The sequence below is a fragment of the Amphiura filiformis genome, chromosome 3, assembly GCF_039555335.1.
Source record: "Amphiura filiformis chromosome 3, Afil_fr2py, whole genome shotgun sequence".
Classification (NCBI taxonomy): domain Eukaryota; kingdom Metazoa; phylum Echinodermata; class Ophiuroidea; order Amphilepidida; family Amphiuridae; genus Amphiura; species Amphiura filiformis.
The window spans coordinates 77,113,197-77,134,917 of NC_092630.1; the positions used below are offsets into that span (position 1 = coordinate 77,113,197).

The 21,721-nt window shown below is 35.6% G+C and overlaps 1 protein-coding gene across 1 annotated transcript in view; it reads left to right on the forward strand.

Moving 5' to 3' along the window:
- LOC140147511 (uncharacterized) overlaps nt 1-21,721 on the forward strand; it is a 130,165-nt gene that overhangs the window by 44,178 nt on the left and 64,266 nt on the right. Inside the window, exon 16 of the mRNA XM_072169293.1 lies at nt 389-537. Coding sequence (XP_072025394.1) covers nt 389-537 — 149 coding nt within the window. The remainder of the gene's footprint in view (nt 1-388; nt 538-21,721) is intronic.

The window sequence follows — 21,721 nt, forward strand, 5'->3', positions numbered from 1 at the left end:
TTGAGAATGAGAAGTAAGATGTATGTAAAATGTAGTTAGTATGCAGTGGGAAATACAACTGGATTTACCAATATTTACAGATTTGTATATGAATCCATCATGCACTCACCTTACTGTATATTTATTGCATGCTTTCCCACATTGAAGAGCTAAGAATTCTGTTCAAGTAAATATAATTTGAAGACAGATTTAATCAAGTAATAATATTTTGTTTGTTTCATGAACTGGTCCAGGGGCCCCACCTTTTTGATATTATCACATTAGTTTATGTCTCAATTGCATGTTTTTAATGCTCTGGTGAATGGAATAAAATATAATGGAGGAAATGTATACTACTATATGATTTAGTTTACTTCTTTCATTCTGTATCCTACTATGACATTTACAGGCTTATCAGTACCTTCATCACAACAAGATGACATTACCAATGACAGCACCCACCTAGCAACAGAAATCAGTCAGTCAGATTCAAATGAAGACCAGACAATGAACAGCCAATCACAACTCATTGGAACAGATGCAGTACTATCACAACAGGTAGGTTTTTTTGTTTTGTTTTCCATGCTTGTTCCTGATTGAATATCAGCAGTGGAGTCATTTTCATCAGCCTAACCAAGAAGCTACTTGCAACAAGTGATGTAAAACAATGTAATATTGCTATAATGAGAGGGACATGATGGCTATTGAGCACAACAGGTGAGTTTGGCTAGGATTTATGTAAATAAGAGCAGAGCTGTGATTGGTCTATACCAGCAGCCAATCCCAGCTCAAAAGGAGAGACATAGCACATAACATGCAACTAGCAAAATGCAGATAGTTGTAAAGTGAATAAAAAAAACAAAAAACTGAGTATTGAATTAACCTATCAAAGTTCACAACAGGAAATATAATCTTTATGGAGTAATCAATCACAATAAATATACTTTTCAAGGCAATGTTGTCTTTAAGCAGCTTTACCAGTAGATTATAAAATACTATATACAAGTTTATATCAGCATCTTAAAGTACAATGATAAACTAAAAAAATAAGGAAAACGGATTAATTGTTAGGAGCCATAGAAAAAATTCACAAGGGACTTGTCGAAGCTATGGCCCCTTCAAAAAAAAAAAAAAAAAAAGAAACAACAATGGGGTTTTTTGTGAATACTCTCAATCGTCTGGGAATCTTTTACGAGAGGTTAAATTCAATCTAGTCGACTAGATTTTTTCAACATACCTTGGAGCAACCAACGTTGCGGTCAGTACCACTGACCTTCAGCTGGGTTGTGATGTTAAACATCTTGACTCCCAATGACATCACCTTGTGTCATCATTTGCCAAGGACATGCCTGGGACAGAACAATCAGAACTCTACCATGGCAAATGATGTCACAAGGTGACATCATAGGGAGTTAACCCAGCTGACGGTCAGTGATACTGACCGCAACGTTGGTTGCTTCAAGGTATGTTGAAAAATTTTTTAATCTGGTTGATTAGATTGAATTTAATCTCTCTAACAAGTTACAACATTCATACTACAAACATGTAAAAATATTATGTGAGAAAACCTAAGATACTTTGACTGCAATGACTGGTGACATACAAAGACAGGACAATCCATACATTACGAAACAAAATTGTAAAAGTAGTCAATAAAGTAACTTATGAACCAAAGACCAGTGATACTAAGAAAGATCAGGGGACATAGTACAATGAGCAATTCAGGAAGGATAAAATTTTAGAGATAGACATTGTAGGTATCTGTACTGAATTTCTCTGTTTCTGCTCTAATGTATCCTAATTTCATTCTCCTTCGCCTTCTGGAAATGAAACAAGAACAAATATTACAACTAAATTTTCTTCCAAGCTAGATAAGCCTCAAGGTTATAGTCATGGAAATATGAAATGGCTACTAACATTTTGCAGACCAAATAAGAGAGTTGAGGCATAACCTTTTGAATGACCCTCATAGCTACACCATCAGTATCCCTGTCACAAAGTAGTGAAACAATAGCTACTTAACTATTGATTGCATTTATCCATTCACCCCACCGTGGACGTAGGAAATTGGTTGATATAAAACCATGTGAATACAAAACTTACATATTTCCTCCTCAGTTTTTCCAATATAAATGATTTAGGTATAATTTGATTGGAAATGACAAGGTTGTGAGTTGGTCAGTCGGCATTCCATGTGCCAGGATGTTGTTTCTTTCATGTGTCTGATCTGTCTTGGAGGGTCAACAAAGTTGAAAGACTGATATTTTAATGTTTTATATTTGCTGGGTATAGTTGAGTGAATGAACGGATAGCAGTTGTTGCACAAAGATAACATTAGTATTGTGAAGTATAATGCTGAGTTGCTGACTGATGCTGATTTGATCTGGTATTATAGGTAGGGATATCTTGATGTATTAGAGTGTCTGCTTCCTTGTATTTAGGATTAGGGCTGAAGTACAATGATATCTGCTCTCATAGGGTCAGGTCTAGGGCAAGCAGTACTATTAGTACTAGTCTTGAAAGTTATTACTTGTGTGAAGGATTAGGGCTGAAGTACAGTGATATCTGCTCTCACATGGATAGGTCTGGGGCAAGGAGTACTATTAGTTCTTGTGTGCAAGTGATTTAAGTAGTGTTAAGCAATAACAGTATGAAAGATTAATAGAAGTCATGTGAGAACACAAGTCTTTATAGTTTTTTCCAGAAAAAATCGGCGACAATCAGACTTTTTTCTCAAAATACCATGAAAAAAGTCGGAATAAAAAAACAAAAAAAAAAAAATCGCATTTCGCATTTGTTTTAAATTTCTCATGAGCTTTGAGACAAACCTTTTTCTTTTTTTTTTTTTATTAATATACATATTACGTAAGAGACATGCATGAGACCATGATAAGTAATTAACATAAAGTACTAATAGCAGTGCTTAGATGACTAAAAAACAGAGGCTCTTTTCTACAGGGTCTATTTCATACTTATTTATATGTGACACAATCTGGTCCATAGAGGCCAAAGGCTGCAAATTTGAAATTGAGATAAAGGGAAAAATATGGAGTAACCAACAATAAAATACATAATAGAATAGACATCACAAAACTTCATAACTTTAGAACCAAGTCGTCGCCAGAGTGCTACACTATCGTAAGTGCAGTTTGGACAGTTTTACAGGAGGAGCATTTTTGTGTTTTGCGGTGCCGTTTGTTTCCAAGTAGCCATAAAATGACATGGAAATGTAAAGCAATTTGATTTTAATAATATAAACTATATAAATGGTGTTAAATTTAATAAATCGATGAATTATTTACTGATTTAAATGTCGTAAGTGCCACATACGATAGTGTTGCTCTTAAATAGAAATGAGTGTAGAGTGTAACACTATCGTATGTGCCACATACGATAGTGTTGCACTCAAATAGAAATAAGTGTAGAATGCAACACTATCGTATGTGCCACATCGATAGTGTAGCATTCATTGCTAAACTAGGATATGCGTAATATCGGCTCAAATGTCCAATATTTTGTCATTTTATGTTTCTTAACAAGTGCTAATTTATTTTGACACATAATATTTACAATAGCAAGACACCTTTTGCCGTAATATTATCTCCCAAGATTTATTACTGAATCTAAAACTAAAAACACCGGATTTATCGTCTCTATTACCAGTCATGGGAGCTATGAACTTAGCCAGCATGATGACAACGCATACAGTCATTCAGCGTCACAGCCTGTGTTGTGTTAGAGACTGTTTTGCACTTACGATGTTGTAGCATTCCGTGATTTTGTTGTTTAGGCCCAATAAAGTAGCGTGTTCCCAAAACTGAGTACATGACCATCAACTGCAATCCTCAGCCACCACTCCAAGTATACGGAGAACCCATCAAGTATGTCACTGATTTCAAATATCTTGGTTCCATGATGGGCTCTAGCACCAGTGACCTCTCCCGACGGAAGGCGCTTGCTTGGTATGCATTTTGGAAACTGGAGCACCTGTGGAGAAGTCCAACAATCACTGTTGCAACAAAAGTCAAGCTGTTTCATACCACTTGTGTTACAGTATTGCTCTATGGCTGCGAGTCCTGGGTGATATCTACTGACATGGAAAATAAGATCAACGCTTTTGGTACATCATGTTTCCTGAGGATGCAGGAAGATGAACCATGCAGAAGATATGCTCTCTACACCCCATTACATGGTAAAAGAAGACCTGGAAGGCAAAGAACATCCTACTTGTCTTATGTGCAAAAACTGTTGGGGGATTTTGACAACTTTCTTCTGCCAGATGCCATTGCCACTTTGGCTTCAGATCGTAGTACATGGAGAAACTTTGTAGTCGCCTGCTTCGCAGCCGAATGAAATGAATGAATGAATGAAAGTAGCGTATGTGGCACATACGATGGTCTTGCAGCAAATAAAAAACAAAATTAGCGTGCAAGACTATCGTAAGTGGCACATACGATAGTCTTGCATGCATTAATTAAAATCGTTTTGCACTTACGATATTTTATTTTATTAATTAAAAAATAATTAAGCAATTTTGAAACTTAAAACCTGGTTTAAAATGTGTGTTTTTATATGGTCTTCCATTATTCGTCAAAATCTCATTTTGGCCAAAAATGTCACTTACGATAGTGTAGCACTCTGCCGACGAAGTATGCTAAACCTTAGGGTCCGTTTGCAAAAAACAGTTAGACCTGGTCTAAGTAGAATTTTGTTCCACCAGGAATGGTACTTTACTCTTATTTCCTTCCTAGAGTAGCTAGCAAATTCTTAAGATTTAAATGTGAAGTTCAAAAATAATACAAAATAACTTAACCAAATGCAAAGGAAAGTGTCCTTTCTCCTGGGACTAAATTCCACTTAGACCAGATCTAAGTTTAGACCCGGTCTAACTTGTTTGTGCATACGGACCTAGGTGTTTTAAGTATTAGATAGCCTATCGTTTGTATAATTGCAGCCCTCGAATTAACCCACGGCACCCATGGCATTTTGCCGTGGGTGCCCATCCCCACTGCCGTAATGCCCTCAAAATATGTCCTTTACCCAAGGCAGTCACTTGCCGTGCCCTCTAATGAAGTTGCCGTCGGTGCCCCAGCCCTGCCCCTTCATTATGAAATCATCTATCTATGTTTGTGTGTGTTTTCTTCACTTTTGAGAAATTGCCTTGGTGCCCTTCTCAAATTTTCAACAGTTGCCATGATGCCCTCTTGAAATATTACAAACTGCCGTGCTGCCTTGCCTTTTCTGTGAAAATCCAAGGCAATTTTCAATTTGCCCTGAAAAAGTTGCTGTGCCCCTTCAGATCCTTAATTCGAGGGCTGTATAATTGGTATTAATTATAGTAACTCAATTTTCAAAAGTGCCTCCTTTGGCCTCCCATGGAGCAGATCATGTCACATATAACCTTGCAGTTGTCTGAGACTGCATCGCAAAATCCACCTTTTTCGGCCAAGTACAGATTATTTTGACAAAACCATGCAGAATGTTCCTTTTTTATCAAATTCTGTGTACCTTTCCCATATGTCCCACCCACTACCCCAGGTGAGCCTTACCTCCGCAATGTGATGCATAAGACTTGATGCTGATGGAAGTAACTTGGAAAAGTGGATTGTAAGATATAGTGAAATTGGTCTATGGGTTTTCAAAATAAGATACAAAGTTATAGTTTTATGTGAATAGGAAAAAAAGTTAAATACAGAAAAGTAAAAGTGCAGGTTTAACATTAATCCTATCAAAAACATAAATAATGTCAGTTTTTGTGAATTTCCTTCCAATTATTATTTTTGTATCTAGTTTCACATAAGTATTAAGAAAAGGGAAGTTTGAATTGACACCTATATCCAAAATAAAACTATGCATTTCCTCCCATGTACACGCTCTTGTCAGGTTTGAATACCATTGATAACCACCTCCATATTGAATGTTATTACATAGCTTCACATTCATGTCTCATGTGATTTTCTGTCTTGAAATATCAATTCACATATTTGTTAAATATTTGGTTGGAAACACTAGACTGCAACTGTGTGATTCACACACATAGAAATTCAATGGGATTGTTACTGATTATTGCTAAAAAGTTGTCTCAGATTATTGTATAAAAGGTTCATTATCAAATCTCCATCAATTTTCCTGTGATTGAGACAGTTTTGCACTAGATTCAAGTACTTCCTATCCTGAAAAAAGGGGTGAATTGTGCACATTTTGTCTACTCCCAGGGGTACCCCCTTCAGGCTCCCCAGAATGGCATATAGAGTCGCATTTGTCATGACATTTGAGCGCCTCTGCTCTAGTTATTGTTGACTGTAAATGGCAACATTCTTTGAGCAGCTGGTAATACATATCTCCACATATCTAGTAATGATTTGAAGGGAAGGGGAAACTATTTTTTCTGAGGTAATGGCTACAGGCGCCTACGGGTGAGGGGTAGTAGGCCTTAGCCAGTACCCAAGGAAAAATGGTGACCATATTTCCCTGAAAATACCAAGTGTTTGTTTTATTACACCTCATACATATTTATGAGAGAATGACACCAATCCATAACATTTCCCCAAAGTTGCGATTGACCAATGAATTGGTGTCATTCTCTCATGAATATGTATGAGGTGTAATAATGAGTATCTCTTTGCACCTTTCAAGTGTATTTGCCCATTCTGACCCTTTTGGACTCACTATAGTTGTCCTTTCTTTCCTTGTGAAAGTCCCCATGCAATTATGGATAAGTTGTAGTAAACATGTGATGTCCAAAAAACTTTTTCCATTTAGATAACGGCTTCATTAATTCTTGACTGTTGGTTATAAGAAACAACTGTTACGTTGGCCAACAATAACCACAAAATAAATTCAGACTGCAATTTGATAGTTGTTTTGTTTCAATTAAAACCTAAATATATCAATGATTGCTGCTAGCTATTACCCAATAGTTAATGGCCAGTGAAAAAGGGAAGCTTTTAAAGAAATGCCATTTGAATCCTAAATGAAAGTGTATGGATTTCCTTTAATAGTGCATATCCTGTCATAACTTAACCCCACAAATAACATGAATTGTCACCCCCTATTAAATGTGTATTTCTGTGGTTGCAACGTACAGCAATCATGACTGCATGAAATGCTATATATAAACCATTACCTGTGTGGTGCACATGTTAAAGCAATAAATCAACAGTTTGACTGTACTGACATGATGGCTAGCAGATTTGGCCCTATTACCTATATAGTATTTCCTGGGCAGTTTGCGCCCACTCATACAGTATTATGTTACAATGCAAATTGTTTAGAGGTGGGGTTGTTGCCAACAGCTGAACAAGGATGCAAATGCTAAGTATGACTTACAGAGATGTACTAGCGCATCTTGCCTGAATCAATGTGGAAGATACAACTAGATCAAGTTATATCTAAATGATGTTATGATGACAAAATAGCAAATATTTAAAAGTCATTAGTTATTATTATGTAGTGGCAAACATACAAACTGCAGCCAACCACTATCATCACTAAGATGTTAGCACAGTTTAAATATATATAGCTCAAATGTTGGTTATAATAGAGAGTTGATCAGGTACCTTGTGTATAACATTCCTAACCCTGTTATATTTCCTTCCTGTAAGCTTAAATGCTACAGGGTAAGTCTTTGTTGAACATAATCTGATGCGATCAAGCAAGCAAATTGAGTCTCATGTAAGACATGTTGTTTTCTGTGCTTCCAATTAATGTTATTTGGTCATCTTAGCCTGTATTGGAAACTTGATTGCAATGGGTCTTTCAGTTCCTGACATGAATATTGTCATGTTGCTGAATACAAGTTTATATATTGGGCCAAAAAAAAAAAGTTGTTTACTTGCCCTCGTCCGACCGACCGTCTCGGCAGTCCCGACCGTAGAACTTTTTTTTTTGAAAAAAGTTTTTTTTTTGCGATTTTCCCAAAAATGGCATGTATTTTTCGTCTGAAAAACCGATGATTTAAAAGAAACGTTGTAAAATACCATATCCTGCATGTTTACGTGTCCGGCTGTACCTGACTGTCGGGTTCCGCAATTTCGTATACCACCTCAGCGTCTAAGCTCTAATACAATTTGCTATCCACCTGCACATTTCGGACAGCGCATCTAGGGATGAGTTTATTTACAGGCAAAATATAACCGTGCATATCGTGCAAGAATGGATACAATATAGCAGATGTTAAAATATAGTAAAAGTAGATAAAATTTGAAAACAGTTGTACCAGATATTCATTTCTTGTTTATAAATATTTAGATTCATGATATTTGTTTGTATCGACTAGGAAGTAACATTGCACTATTTTTTTCAACATGTTTGTTGAGGCTACTTTTATTAAGAGCACAAATCGCTCGGTACAAATATGATTTCACTTTAAACATGGCGGACACAACACGAGTACCGGTAGCGCTAGTTGTACAGGTGAAGCAAGGGACCGAACACGCTGGTTAATATGATAGTTTTGAAAAGCAGAAAACACTACATGTAGGAGAATTGTACACTTCATTAAACGTAGGCCTACATGTAGAAGAGCTACAATTGTTTAAGGTGCAAGTGGCGAGCACAGATGCTGGACCATAATATGGCGTGATGTTGCTGCTACGGAAATGCTTGAATTGAACCATTAATTGCATTCGGTATTCGCCATGTCTGTTTCTGGGAAGCGGAAAGAAAAAAAAAAAAAAAAAAAAACTTTTCCCGACCGACCGACCCAATTTTTAAAATCCATTCGAGGGCAAGCAAACAATTTTCTTTTTTTGGCCTTGTTATTCAGCTTTTGGCCATATATCCATCTAAATTTACCATATTGTCTGTAATAAATGCTCCCCTCTAATTAATGTCACTCTGCAATTTTTCAATAAAAAGTGACCGATTTTCAACAAGTCTATGCCATATCATGTGAGCATGGTGAAAGTAAGCTTAAAACTGGCTGTCACAATCACTTAATTACCTGGACAAAACCTGTCCTAACTTGTATCCAGTTCATTGCCAAATAATGGTAGAATTTCTGTAAGCCAATCACATTCTTGGGTAAAATGCATTTACAAAATGTAATTCTGTAGTATCTACCACGATAATATGCTATTATGTGGGCACCGCCATATTGGATTCGTACCTGGAAACAAAGCATAAGTGAGTGATACTTTGCGATTTTTGCCCTGATTTTTAATTTAAGCTTTTTTCACTGAAATTTGCTTCTAATGAATGCCCCCTTTTGAAAAATTGCATTTATTACAGACAATATGGTATTCGCTTGATCGTATCACATACTGACAATATCCTGAATGGCTTGGACAGATCTTATTCTTAGATTTCAACATTGTGTCACAAATAAGTATGGTATTTGAGATAAACTTTGCCCCATCAATCTTCATAAGAACAAAAATAAGTCAGACTTTCCTAATGTTGTGCTATAAATACTAAACATTGAAATCCTAATGTTGTTGTGTGAAGAAAGAAATAAGGTGGGAGTCAATTATTTTGACAAGCACATGGCTCGCATTTGACTCTTTATCAACTTGCTGATCAGCTCTATTTGATCAAGTTGCTTAGGGTCTGCTGGGAATTCAACTTGATTTTTTTATAGGCCTTTATTTATTTTGCCAAGTTCTATATCAATGAAATTTCATGATTTCAATAACAAGGCTCATGTTTACAACTAGATAGCCTTAAAATGTGTATGCCATTCACAGAATCACAGCATAATATGCTTGTGTGTAAAGGCAACACAAAGGGAAAGCTCTAACATACACAAAAGCATTTTGACATCACTAACTCGGAAATACACAATGTATATACCTGGGCATAGAACAGCCATGTTACAACTTAGTCTACATAAGTGAATTAAGGCAACTTAGTCTACATTAGTGAATTAAGTTCATCTATTTGAAGTCTCGGAAATCTGCCAATTTTGAACCCTGGACATGTAGTGAGTGATGGTATGGTAGGTAGATCATGAACATTAGAACCACAGGATAAAATTGATATTCAATGTAGCCGAGTTCATGGAAGAAACATATTAGCTCCTATATGAAATCCTGCCTGGTTCAGTGGTTCACTCCATGTTAATTGTTTCCCTACTGAATGTGATATCTTAATATATGGGCTATTCATCAATTCAAAAATCATGTTCCAGATCCATGATGATAAACAAGTTATGTGAAAGTGTAATATTGTAGCAGTTCACTAGTTTCCTTTGATTTAGATTTCTAGACTGATAATACTTACAGGCACTGTTTTTCTTCCGAAATATTAAGTAATTTGGCTATTTGTCAAAGTCCCACTCTTGTGGCATTATGCAATTATGGTGATCTGCAGATATATACATTCAACACCAGTTGTTTGTTTGAAATGTGTTCATAATACTCACACATCTTGTGCCAATTAACCAGGATGCAGTAATTTCAGTACAACTACTGCTACTGCTGTAGTAATACTACTGCTCTTTTTTGAAATCGAGCACTCTTTTACAGCAGTTTGTGATAACTTTTTTCGTTTATATGTAATTTCAGTACATATAAGTAGTGGGATTTGGAAAGAAGTTAATTCCCCTTCACACTTAAATACTTCATATAAACTAAACAATTCCAAGATATTTGCCATCCACAACATCTTCTACAAGGGCATGTCTTTGTTATGCGCAGCATCACAATTCAAATGAATAAAGATAGCAGATAATTGGTAATGGCTTTTGCCTCCATCGCAAATCCAATCCAGGGCTTCTTGCTCCAAAGTCAAAGACCACTGATGTATCTAACTGCTCTCAGAATATGATGTGTGATTCTATAATATTATGTTCAACTATGTCATATGAAGCTTGCATAAATGATTGTCATGTGTTATGCATTAGTCTCTGATGAGAGTGAAGTTACTAATTATTAACAGCATGTTTATGAAATGGAAGTGCTATATGTAAATCTAGATCATTGTTTGTCATTTCAAACTGTTTGCTACAATATGCTAACATTTGATATTGAACAAATAAATTGAAGGAAGAAAAACACTTCCTTCCAGATTGGGTCTAAATTAAGAAATATCAGTCATAGACCATTTGTTTTAGTTGCAACATCTAGAAGGGAAATATCAGGTAGCAAATTCCACTCAGCAAAGTTGTGTAACATGTGTCTCATCATTACTGCAATGTGATGTGCTTACTTCTACCTAGCACTGCTGGTAACATTGACTTGAACCTGTGCACAGGATCTCAAGCGGTAACATCCTTTGCATATTAGCTATGGTTTAATGCCAATGCCATTTCCTTTGGTACTGTTATGTCTACAACATTATTACAGTGTTGAGTCCTATCTAGCAGGTGACAAGAAACTCCAATTCAATACATGAGAGTATCAAGTATGTGGTGACAGGTGTTTCCATAACTCTATCAATTATACATAATGTGGAAGGAAAGATGAAATGGAAGAAAAATGCTAATTCATTGTAATGTTAGGGGAATAACATACTTTCAGTTGTCCTTTTCTTTTTCTTGTTTGTAGTCAAGAAGATAATACCGAAATATCTCTCGAGTATAAAGTGCCATATGAGTATTGTTTTATTGATGTAAAGGATAAGTGGAAGTCAGGGAAGTCTATCTGCAACCTGAAACAGTCACCTAAACAAAATAATGAAAAGAGAACAAATTACTCTAAAAATGTTTGTCTTGTTCGAACTACTCAAATAAAGAATAATTTGTATTAGAAAAGGGATGAGTTATACTCCAGTTCACCTCAGGTTTGATATTGGCATCAATCCTTTTTTTCCAGTTGCACTACAAACATGCCATTACTGCCCTTGCACAGGTGCGCCGTAAATGTTCCTACAAACCACCCTTGTATGTGTGCGCCGCAAACATACCAACAAACTGCCCTTGTACGGGAGTGTGTGCTCTGCGGGTGTATCTATCGCAGTTCAATGTTGTGACCATCGAAATATGTACCTTCATTACTACCAAACTTGAATTGAACCAAAGTTTTAGATGTGCAGTTTAAGTACATGCAATTCCATTTTTGAAATGAACTCAACAAATGCTCTCACAGGGGAATATTAGAAAGCAAAATTAGAATCAATTGAGGGCAGTTTGGTGCTTATCAAATTTAGATGACCCCACAATGGACTCTGTGGAATCCATGAGATTACCTTTGAAAACAAGAATTTGGTAGAAAAGGGAAATTAATTATGTGGTTTCCATGACTAAAATTGGAAATGTTATATTTAGTTGTATGTTGATATATGGATGTTCAGGCTTAGAAATTTGATGCAATCCATGAATCCATTTGCGCAAAGATTCTTGTAAAACATCAACAGGGCAAATTCACATAGATTCATGTAAACATTAACAGCTTGCAGAAAGAAAAATATGAACTTGTGAAGTACTGAGTTTGACTCCAAGTTGTCTACTGATACTGCAATTACACTTTATTACTTAATTCTGAACTGAACCACCAAAATGGCAAATTATAATCTAATTTACTTCAAGCAGTAATATTTTGTACATTAATATGATATGAGGGGGCTTTTTAACAGCTAAAAATGGTCATTTAGTTGTGTGAAAAGGCCGCACAACTTCTGATCGCCATCTTTGATTTGGTGACTGACTGATAGAGGGCAGTATTTTTTAATCATTATTTTTGGGCAGTGGGAAGGATGAACGTAAATCACAGCGATCTTGAATCCAAATGGATTTGTGCACACTGTCACATATTTCTAGATCTGATGTTTATTATTGACAGGGATGTAAGTTTTCTGTATTTTTACAGAATTCAGGTTTTTTTGTGGTCCAGATTTACACAATTTCTTTTATTTTCAGCCCATTTTTGGGCTTTTTAGCCCGAATTTATGCACTTATTTCACAATTTTCCGTGTTTTTTCTTCAGGGCTACTTACATCCCTGTATTGAACATGTACAGTTTACTAGGTATGTGAACATGTGAACACATTGATTATGCCATGCTATCTTGTGTGCTGAAAAGAAATTCATATGAATCGCATAGAATTGAAAATACATGGTAGGTTTTCAAAACCCCTTTGTTTTCAAAATCCTCTAACATGGCTAATATGATAGATATCTTTTTAAACTTTGACAAAATCAGAACAAGAGGAAAATGAAAAGTTGGTAACTTTGTAACAGGATACTTTGGTTACAGAAGTATCCTCTCATCTGGAATCTTAATTTATATTAATTTTGAAATTTACCCCTCTCATAATTCAGTTTCCCCCTTCACCAAGCTCAAAATGGGTTTAACAGCTTTACAACATTAGGTATATCCTGGATCTAGCTGATTATTTGACCCAATATTTGTGAATGAATGTGTATGAAACTTTTGACAAATTTTACTATGCTGCCCCTGCAAACTGTTCCTGTGCCAACTTTGCAATCAAAAAGACATAATTATCAAAACATTACTTTCATGTTTTTTACATTAACGGTTTTAGGTTGTCCCTTTTTGTTTAAGTATGCAAGCCATGCACTAAACATTGTCCCAACCTGCATTATGTATTCATTATTTACACCAGTTACCATGGTTAGCCGATCAAGAACTCCACAAGAAGATTCCATCATCCATTGGATATTGAAAAAAAGAGTACTGCATTTTAATGAAAGTGTTCTATGTCTGAAATGGAAGGCAAATGAGGGTTTTGATATAAGCCTATTGACATAAGTAATTACACAGCCGTGACGTTAGTCACAGCTGTGTCTTTTTTCTTACAGGTTCTTTCTTTCTTTCTTTCTTCTTCTTTCTGTCAACCATTACATTTGCTCTAGCACTAACATGCTTACATCGATTTTGACCTAATTTGGTCACAATGATCATTGACCATGCCCCTACATGTCGCATGAAACTTGCGGGGTCAAAGGTCACGCAGGGGTCACAGGGGTCAAAACGTGATTTCAACTAAAATGCATCTTCTACAACTTACGTAGGACAGCGACACCACTTGCACACATGCATTGTTATTACCCAGTGTCTATGTGGTGTACACAGATTTGTGGTCAAAGGTCATTAAGGGTCACTTCCGGTATAAAACGAAAAACCTTTAAAAATTTTATTAGCTAAGTAAAACATAGCACAGTAACGGTATGTTCACATATGATCTGCAGTCACCCAATGTATATGTGGTATTTACACAGCCGTGACGTTAGTCACGGCTGTGTCTTTTTTCTTACAGGTTCTTTCTTCTTCTTCTGTCAACCATTACATTTGCTCTAAAAGATTACATCGATTTTGACCTAACTTGGTCACAATGATCATTGACCATGCCCCTACATGTCACATGAAACTCATGAGGTCAAAGGTCACGAGGGGTCACAGGGGTCAAAAAACGTGATTTCAACTAAAATGCATCTTCTCCTACAACTTACGTGGGACAGCGACCCCACTTGCACACATGCATTGTTATTACCCAGTGTCTATGTGGTGTACACAGATTTGTGGTCAAAGGTCATTAAGGGGTCACTTCCGGTATAAAACGAAAAACCTTTAAAAAAATTTGTTAGCTAAGTAAAACATAGCACAGTAACGGTATGTTCACATATGATCTGCAGTCACCCAATGTATATGTGGTATTTACACAGCCGTGACTTTCTTCTTCTTCTGTCAACCATTACATTTGCTCTAGCACTCACATGCTTACATCGATTTTGACCTAACTTGGTCACAATGATCATTGACCATGCCCCTACATGTCACGTGAAACTCGCGGGGTCAAAGGTCACGCAGGGGTCACAGGGGTCAAAAACGTGATTTCAACTAAAAATGCATCTTCTCCTACAACTTACGTAGGACAGCAACCCCACTTGCACACATGCATTGTTACTACCCAGTGTCTATGTGGTGTACACAGATTTGTGGTCAAAGGTCATTAAGGGGTCACTTCCGGTATAAAACGAAAAACCTTCAAAAATTTTATTAGCTAAGTAAAACATAGCACAGTAACGGTATGTTAACATATGATCTGCAGTCACCTAATGTATATGTGGTATTTTTTGGGGGGTCAAAGCTCATTAAGGGGTCACTTCGGTATAAAAAGAAATACCTTTAAAATGAATCTTCTTCCACAAATTATGTGGGACAGAGACGCCACTTGCACATATGCATTGTTATTACCCAGTGTCTATGGGGTGTACACAGATTTGGGGTCAAAGGTCATTAAGGGGTCACTTCTGGTATAAAACGAAATACTTTCAAAAATTTGTATCAGCTTAGTAAAACATTGGATAGTAACGGTATGTTCACACATGATCTGCAGTCACCCAATATATATGTGGTATTTTTTTATTTGGGGTCAAATCTCATTAAGGGGTCACTTCCGGTATAAAACGAAATACCGTTAAAATGCATCTTCTTCCACAGATTCTGTAGGACAGTGACGCCACTTGCACACATGCATTGTTATTACCCAGTGTCTATGGGGTGTACACAGATTTGGGGTCAAAGGTCATTAAGGGGTCACTTCCGGTATAAAAGCGAAATACCTTTAAAATGCTTCTTCTTCCACAAATTACGTGGGACAGTGACGCCACTTGCACACATGCATTGTTATAACACAGTGTCTATATAGTGTGCACACATTTGGGGTCAAAGGTCAGTAAGGGGTCACTTCCGGTATAAAACGATATACCTTCAAAATGCCCCTTCTGCCACAAAAAGCATAGCAAAGAGATACCACGTGGACACGTGCATTGACATTAGCCAATGTCTATGGGGTTTTCATATATTTTGAGGTCAACGGTGATAAAGGGGTCACAACACGGCTGTGTTTGTGGTCTTAGACCACAGCTAAGTCTAGTTTTTTTTATTTGGGGTCAAAGCTCATTAAGGGGTCACTTCCGGTATAAAAAAATACCTTTAAAATGCATCTTCTTTCACAAATCATGTGGGACAGAGACGCCACTTGCACACATGCATTGTTATTACCCAGTGTCTATGGGGTGTACACAGATTTGGGGTCAAAGGTCAGTAAGGGGTCACGTCGGTATAAATCGAAATATCTTCAAAAAATTTTATTAGCTAAGAAAAACATAGGAGAGTAATGATATGTTCACACATGAATTGTGTTTACCCAATGTATATATGGTATTTTTTTATTTGGGGTCAAAGGTCATTAAGGGGTCATTTCCGGTATAAAACGAAATACCTTTAAAATGCATCTTCTCCCACAACTTACGTAGGACAGTGATGCCACTTACACACATGCATTGTTATTTCCCAGTGTCTATGGGGTGTACACAGATTTGAGGTCAAAGGTCATTAAGGGGTCACTTCCTGTCTGAGACGAAAAACCTTCAAAATGCCCCTTCTGCCACAAATAACATGGCAAAGTAATGCCATGTGCACGCATACATTGACATTAGCCAATGTCTATGGGGTTTTCATATATTTTGGGGTCAAAGGTCATTAAGAGGTCACAACACGGCTGTGTTCGTGGTCTTAGACCACAGCTAAGTCTAGTTATCCTTGTTTTTCAATATATTCTCATCATTACTTACAGTGATTGGATATGGTGGCCTGGTGTGCTGTATAGTTTTGTGTCATGTTATTTGCATATTTATGAATATCAATGAGCTTATTTGCATATTACATATCATTTTTATTAACAAACCTTTGTTATTTACACACCTTTGTGTGGGGGCCACCTTAATTACGAACCACGTAATTCTAGTTGAAGTTCTGTCAAGCTATTTTGATAATATCCATGATAACTTTTCATTGGGAAGTCCATTTCAGCTGGCCTCCCTATATTGTATGCAAAAATGTGATATTTTCCATCCAAAAAATTATATTTTATATTTTCATACATTTCTTTTTATCTTTAAATGTATTCACAATTTTAATTTCTGAAATTCAAAGTTATATTCATGCAGGCATTAACACAAAAAATATAAATATCCCTCTTTAACAATTGGAGGGTCCTCAAATCAGTCGATATCCAGGTCATCAGATTGGGTAAACAATTACATAATAATAGTAACCTGATCATGCACTACAGATTATGTCATGCATGATTTGTACGTGACAAGTTGCATCACGCAGCACTTGGTTTCAGACAATTATAAGGGATGCTTAAATGATATAATTTGCATACCGGTACTTCTCTTTATTTCTATTGGTTGAAATTGCACATTTAATCATTATAATTGATATACAGTGTCATTATAATGTTGTCACATAAAAATCATGCATGAAGTAATGTAGTGCATGATCAGGTTACTGTTATGTCAAAATGTTACTATTTCGTAGCTTTTTACACTATATTTAGTCATATGACAGCTCTCTTATGCGATATGCTAAGTGATTATGATGTAAAATCTGAGAACTCCATCAAAATGTTAAAAGGGCTACATTTCCACTTTGAAACCAAAAGCGACAGTGATTTTTCAATTTTTTGGGGTCGGTCGGGAGAGGGCAACCAAACCTTTTTTTAGGCTTGTATGTCCTGCATTTTCTTTACTCATTGAATTTTTCTGTAGGTATGGACATGAGTGGGGTGTGTGTGTGTGTATGTAAATGTTTTATTAGGCAAATTATGCAACTTAGGCCCATATATGTTAGGGGGTGTTTGTTTCAGGCCTTTTGGCGTTTTCAGCTTCTCCTCATTAAAATGTGTATTTGTCAATGTATTTTTGAATGATTTGATTGGTTGTTGCACATCCCCACAGTGGATAAGTGACCTTGTTATATCTATGTAATTACCAGTTCCACAGGCATATTACAGGTTGGACGAAGAGTCGGTAAAACAGTCATTTTGAATAGTAATCACTCATAAAAAATATACCTCTGTTTGAGAAGCTGAATAGTAAAAGTAAATTATGAATGTAGAGCTAAAAATAAATAATAGAGGTAAGTGGGTCAAGATGGGGGAAAGTGTTTTGGTGCACCTATACATGCTCTCACATGGCTGAAGGTAATTAGTGCAGGATGTCCACATAGTTTTCATAATGTGGTCCAGCACTTCCAAGAATTGGAACAAGGCCTCTAAAGAAGAAAAAAGGGGGGGGGGGGAGAAGAAGATTTAAGGCAGGCCACTGAAGTATCAGCCCAGTAATAACTGTATAACAGTGATACATAAATTTACATCATCTAATTTTTACCAAATTTGGAATCAAGATTTTTCCTCCCCAATCAGCCAATTAGTGAGGATTAGCATTATCTATTAGCAACATGTCATGGATACCAATAATCCAAGCTAAAAGTGCAGTCATTAATACAAGAGGTCCTTAGTGCATCACTTCATCCAAAATCTGCTTTAGTCTATAATTACTATAACATGCACACAAAGATCCAGTATGGGTTTCATAAGGGTTGAACTATTTTAAAATCCGAACACTTAATTAGTTTCCCAGCATATTTTTCTTTTCAATTTAAGTGTCAAATACCAAGGAGAAATACATTAAACATAAATATTTTTTTGATATCTCATCTGATCAAGCTTAAGGGGGTTCGAAACGATGTTTCTGGAAAACTGAAACTGAATTTATATAGAACCATTTGAATAGATTGAATAAGTTAAGCTAAATACACTGAGCAAAATAGTTTTTGTTTGAAGGAAATCGGACATACGGTTGTCAAGATATGCATGTTTTTAGTTTCTTTGTATTCTATTGTTTTTTGCCAATATATTGATGAAGTTAATGAGGAAAATTGGCAAAATGTGCTCATGAATATTCATGTTTGCCAATATTATACCCATATCTTATGATTCAACCTTCATACTACTTTTATTTTATATGATTTTGTCATGAAACTTTGCCAATGTGTTTCTATGGCCTAAAACATTACCATGTGATTTTCCATACATCTAATTTGCATATTTGCATAATTAATTAGCATTATACTTAAGGCTAATTAATTATGCAAATATGCAAATTAGATTTGCAGGAAAATCACATGTGCAGGGTTTAGGTCATAGAGACACATTGGCAAAGTTTCAGGTCAAAATTCTTAAAGGTAAAAGTAGAATGAAGGTTTAGTAATAAAATATTGGGAAAATATTGGCAAAAATTAATATTAATGAGCACATTTTGCCAATTTTCTTCATTAACTTCATCAATATATTGGCAAAAACTATAGAATACAAAGAATCTTTCAACAGCAATATCTCAAAAACTGTTTTTCCGATTTGGCTCAAATTTTAGAATTAAGGCCAGAGTAATGGAAGACACATTCGTTCATGCCCGAATTTGAGATTTCTTGATATTTATCAACACTAACATGTATTCTTTCACTTGAAACTGACAAAAATACAACTTCCTAATATTTACTTGTATTTTTGCTTGATTTATTTCACTCCTTTCAAATCTAAAATGTCACATGGCTCAAGACAGCTTAGTAAATTGGCGGAAATAATGAGTCAGAAATGCGCCGAATGTGAAATATTGTGATTACGCTACAGCGATTCAAGCGTCGCGTGATCGCCAGCGCAACTCTCTTGCTGTATGTCCGGCGTAGATCAAGGCGCATTCGGTATATTGTTAACGCCAGCAAATGTGATGTAAACAAAACAAAAATTTGCAGTGAAAAAGCCACTTAGATTTTTTAATTATTTTGGATTTTGGCGCACTAAAAGCAGACATTATAGATTCATTGGTGCAAAAAGATGCATATTTAGACCATGCACCAGATACAGCTTTTACAAGCGTGAAAGTCTTACCGTTTTAATATATAAGGACGTTTTGTGCATAATTTTGACATTTTTTTACTAAAACATCGATTTCTCAGAGTTCATTTTTGACAATATTGCAAAATTTTTGTGACAAGATAACTCGAAATATATGCAAGCAAAAGGTAAACATTTTGCACTATCGTTTAGAGCACATCAAAGTCTAGGGAAGGTTTTCTCATTTTTTCAAAATATTTGTTTTAAACAAAAATATACACCATTATGTGCAATGTTTAGCTTAATAGAGTGACAAAATAGTTTTTTTCACATGTTTTTTGCAATATTTTGAAAAATAAGACGAATTTCAAAAAAATAAAAAAAACCTTCCCTTAGTTCATGTCTCTTCTCCATGAAAAACTAACTAAAAGTTTTTACTCTGCACGGATTTTTTTTAAACTTGTCACAAAAAAATTGGGGTAAAAAAGTGCATTTTTGTTATTTTTTCAAAAAACTTGAGATTTTTGAATAAATCTGACGTCACCATGGGATTCCTTGACTCATTTCCTTTCCAAAAATGTATAGTTTTATATACTTTCGACATACAATTAAAAAATAATGATGCTCGAAAAGGTCCATGTTCTCTCCCATTACTCTGCCCTTAAGATTATTTTGCATATCTCTCTGCAACAAGTCTATTTTAATCTCAATCAGAGCAACTTGATTTTGCCTTTCGTACCACCTTAACTTCTTTTTGCTTATTGTACCCTGATTTTGTATTACATGGTAGGTGACTCTTGGGGGGAGAACAATTAATGACAGTGGCATTACCAATGCTGTCATTTTGAATTGGAAAGTATTGGGACTAATAATGCTATATAAATGTTAAATATGTGTTGCAATAGCAATCCTGTCAAAAGTAGTTACTAATGAAGAAAGAAAATTTTAATAAAAACAGTTGGTATCCTGGGGGGAAATTTTGTTTAAAAATGTATAAAATTTTAGTCGGTAAAAATATTTCTGTCTGTACATTTACAAGTTTGTGCCCCCCCCATTCTGAATTCCTTGCCACTGATTAACCCTAACTACAAAATAATTTTGCCCTGAAACTTGGTCAAAGTGTTTCTAATATGTTCTAATGTATTATATAGTGAAGTTGCCCCTAATTTGCATATTTGCATAATTAATTAGCATTTATGCAAATTAGCTCATTAATTATGCAAATATGCAAATTAGAGGGCAGCTTCACTATATAATACATTAGAACATATTAGAAACACTTTGACCAAGTTTCAGGGCAAAAGTATGCAAAATAAAAGTACCCTGAACATTTATGCATTGATTTTTAGCAAAATATTGACAAAAATGACATATTAATGAGCCTTTCTAGTCCTTTTAGCTCATTAACTATATTGATTATTGACAAAAACAATAGGATACAAAGAAAATATAAATTGATGTATTATGGAAACCGTATGTCCGATTTGCTCCAAAAAAAGGCATATTGATCAGTGTACTTTACCCTACTCAATTAATCTGTTTAAAACATGCTCAAAGCATTTTCTAATTTCTAGAAAATGCATCCAATACCACCTTAATCCCATGTGATGCCATGATGCAGTCGCCCTATTAAAGTCATATACACACGATTACTATCATTAGGGGGCACAATCGTGGAGCAACCAACTTCTCAACTTCAAACCAGGTATGATTTGGGTTCATTTGACATCATTAAGTTTGATGGATAACAAAAGCCATGTTTGTTATATCACATCATTAGTGAATATATCATTGTTGTATACATATTATGAAACACTCATGCTGAATTAATTTATAGAAGTTAAAGCCTAGACAGGAAAGTGTGGAAATCAAGCCAAATTTGAGTTGTGAAATGTGGCACCTATCACCGATTACCCTGTCAGTCTAAATTCTAACTTACTTTTGATTTCTTCCTCTTCAATTGCCCCAGTGTTAAATAAATCAACTTGAAAAAATATGTGTAATCGCTTGTTGGTAAGGAAATTTAACTTGTGTATACTTGTGTATACATGTATGTTCCTGAACATTTCATTGTACCTTGTAATCATGTCCACAGTCAGGGTTGGCCAGTATTGCCAAATTGGTCAAGCTGGGAGATTCCACGTTTGTTGATAGAAAG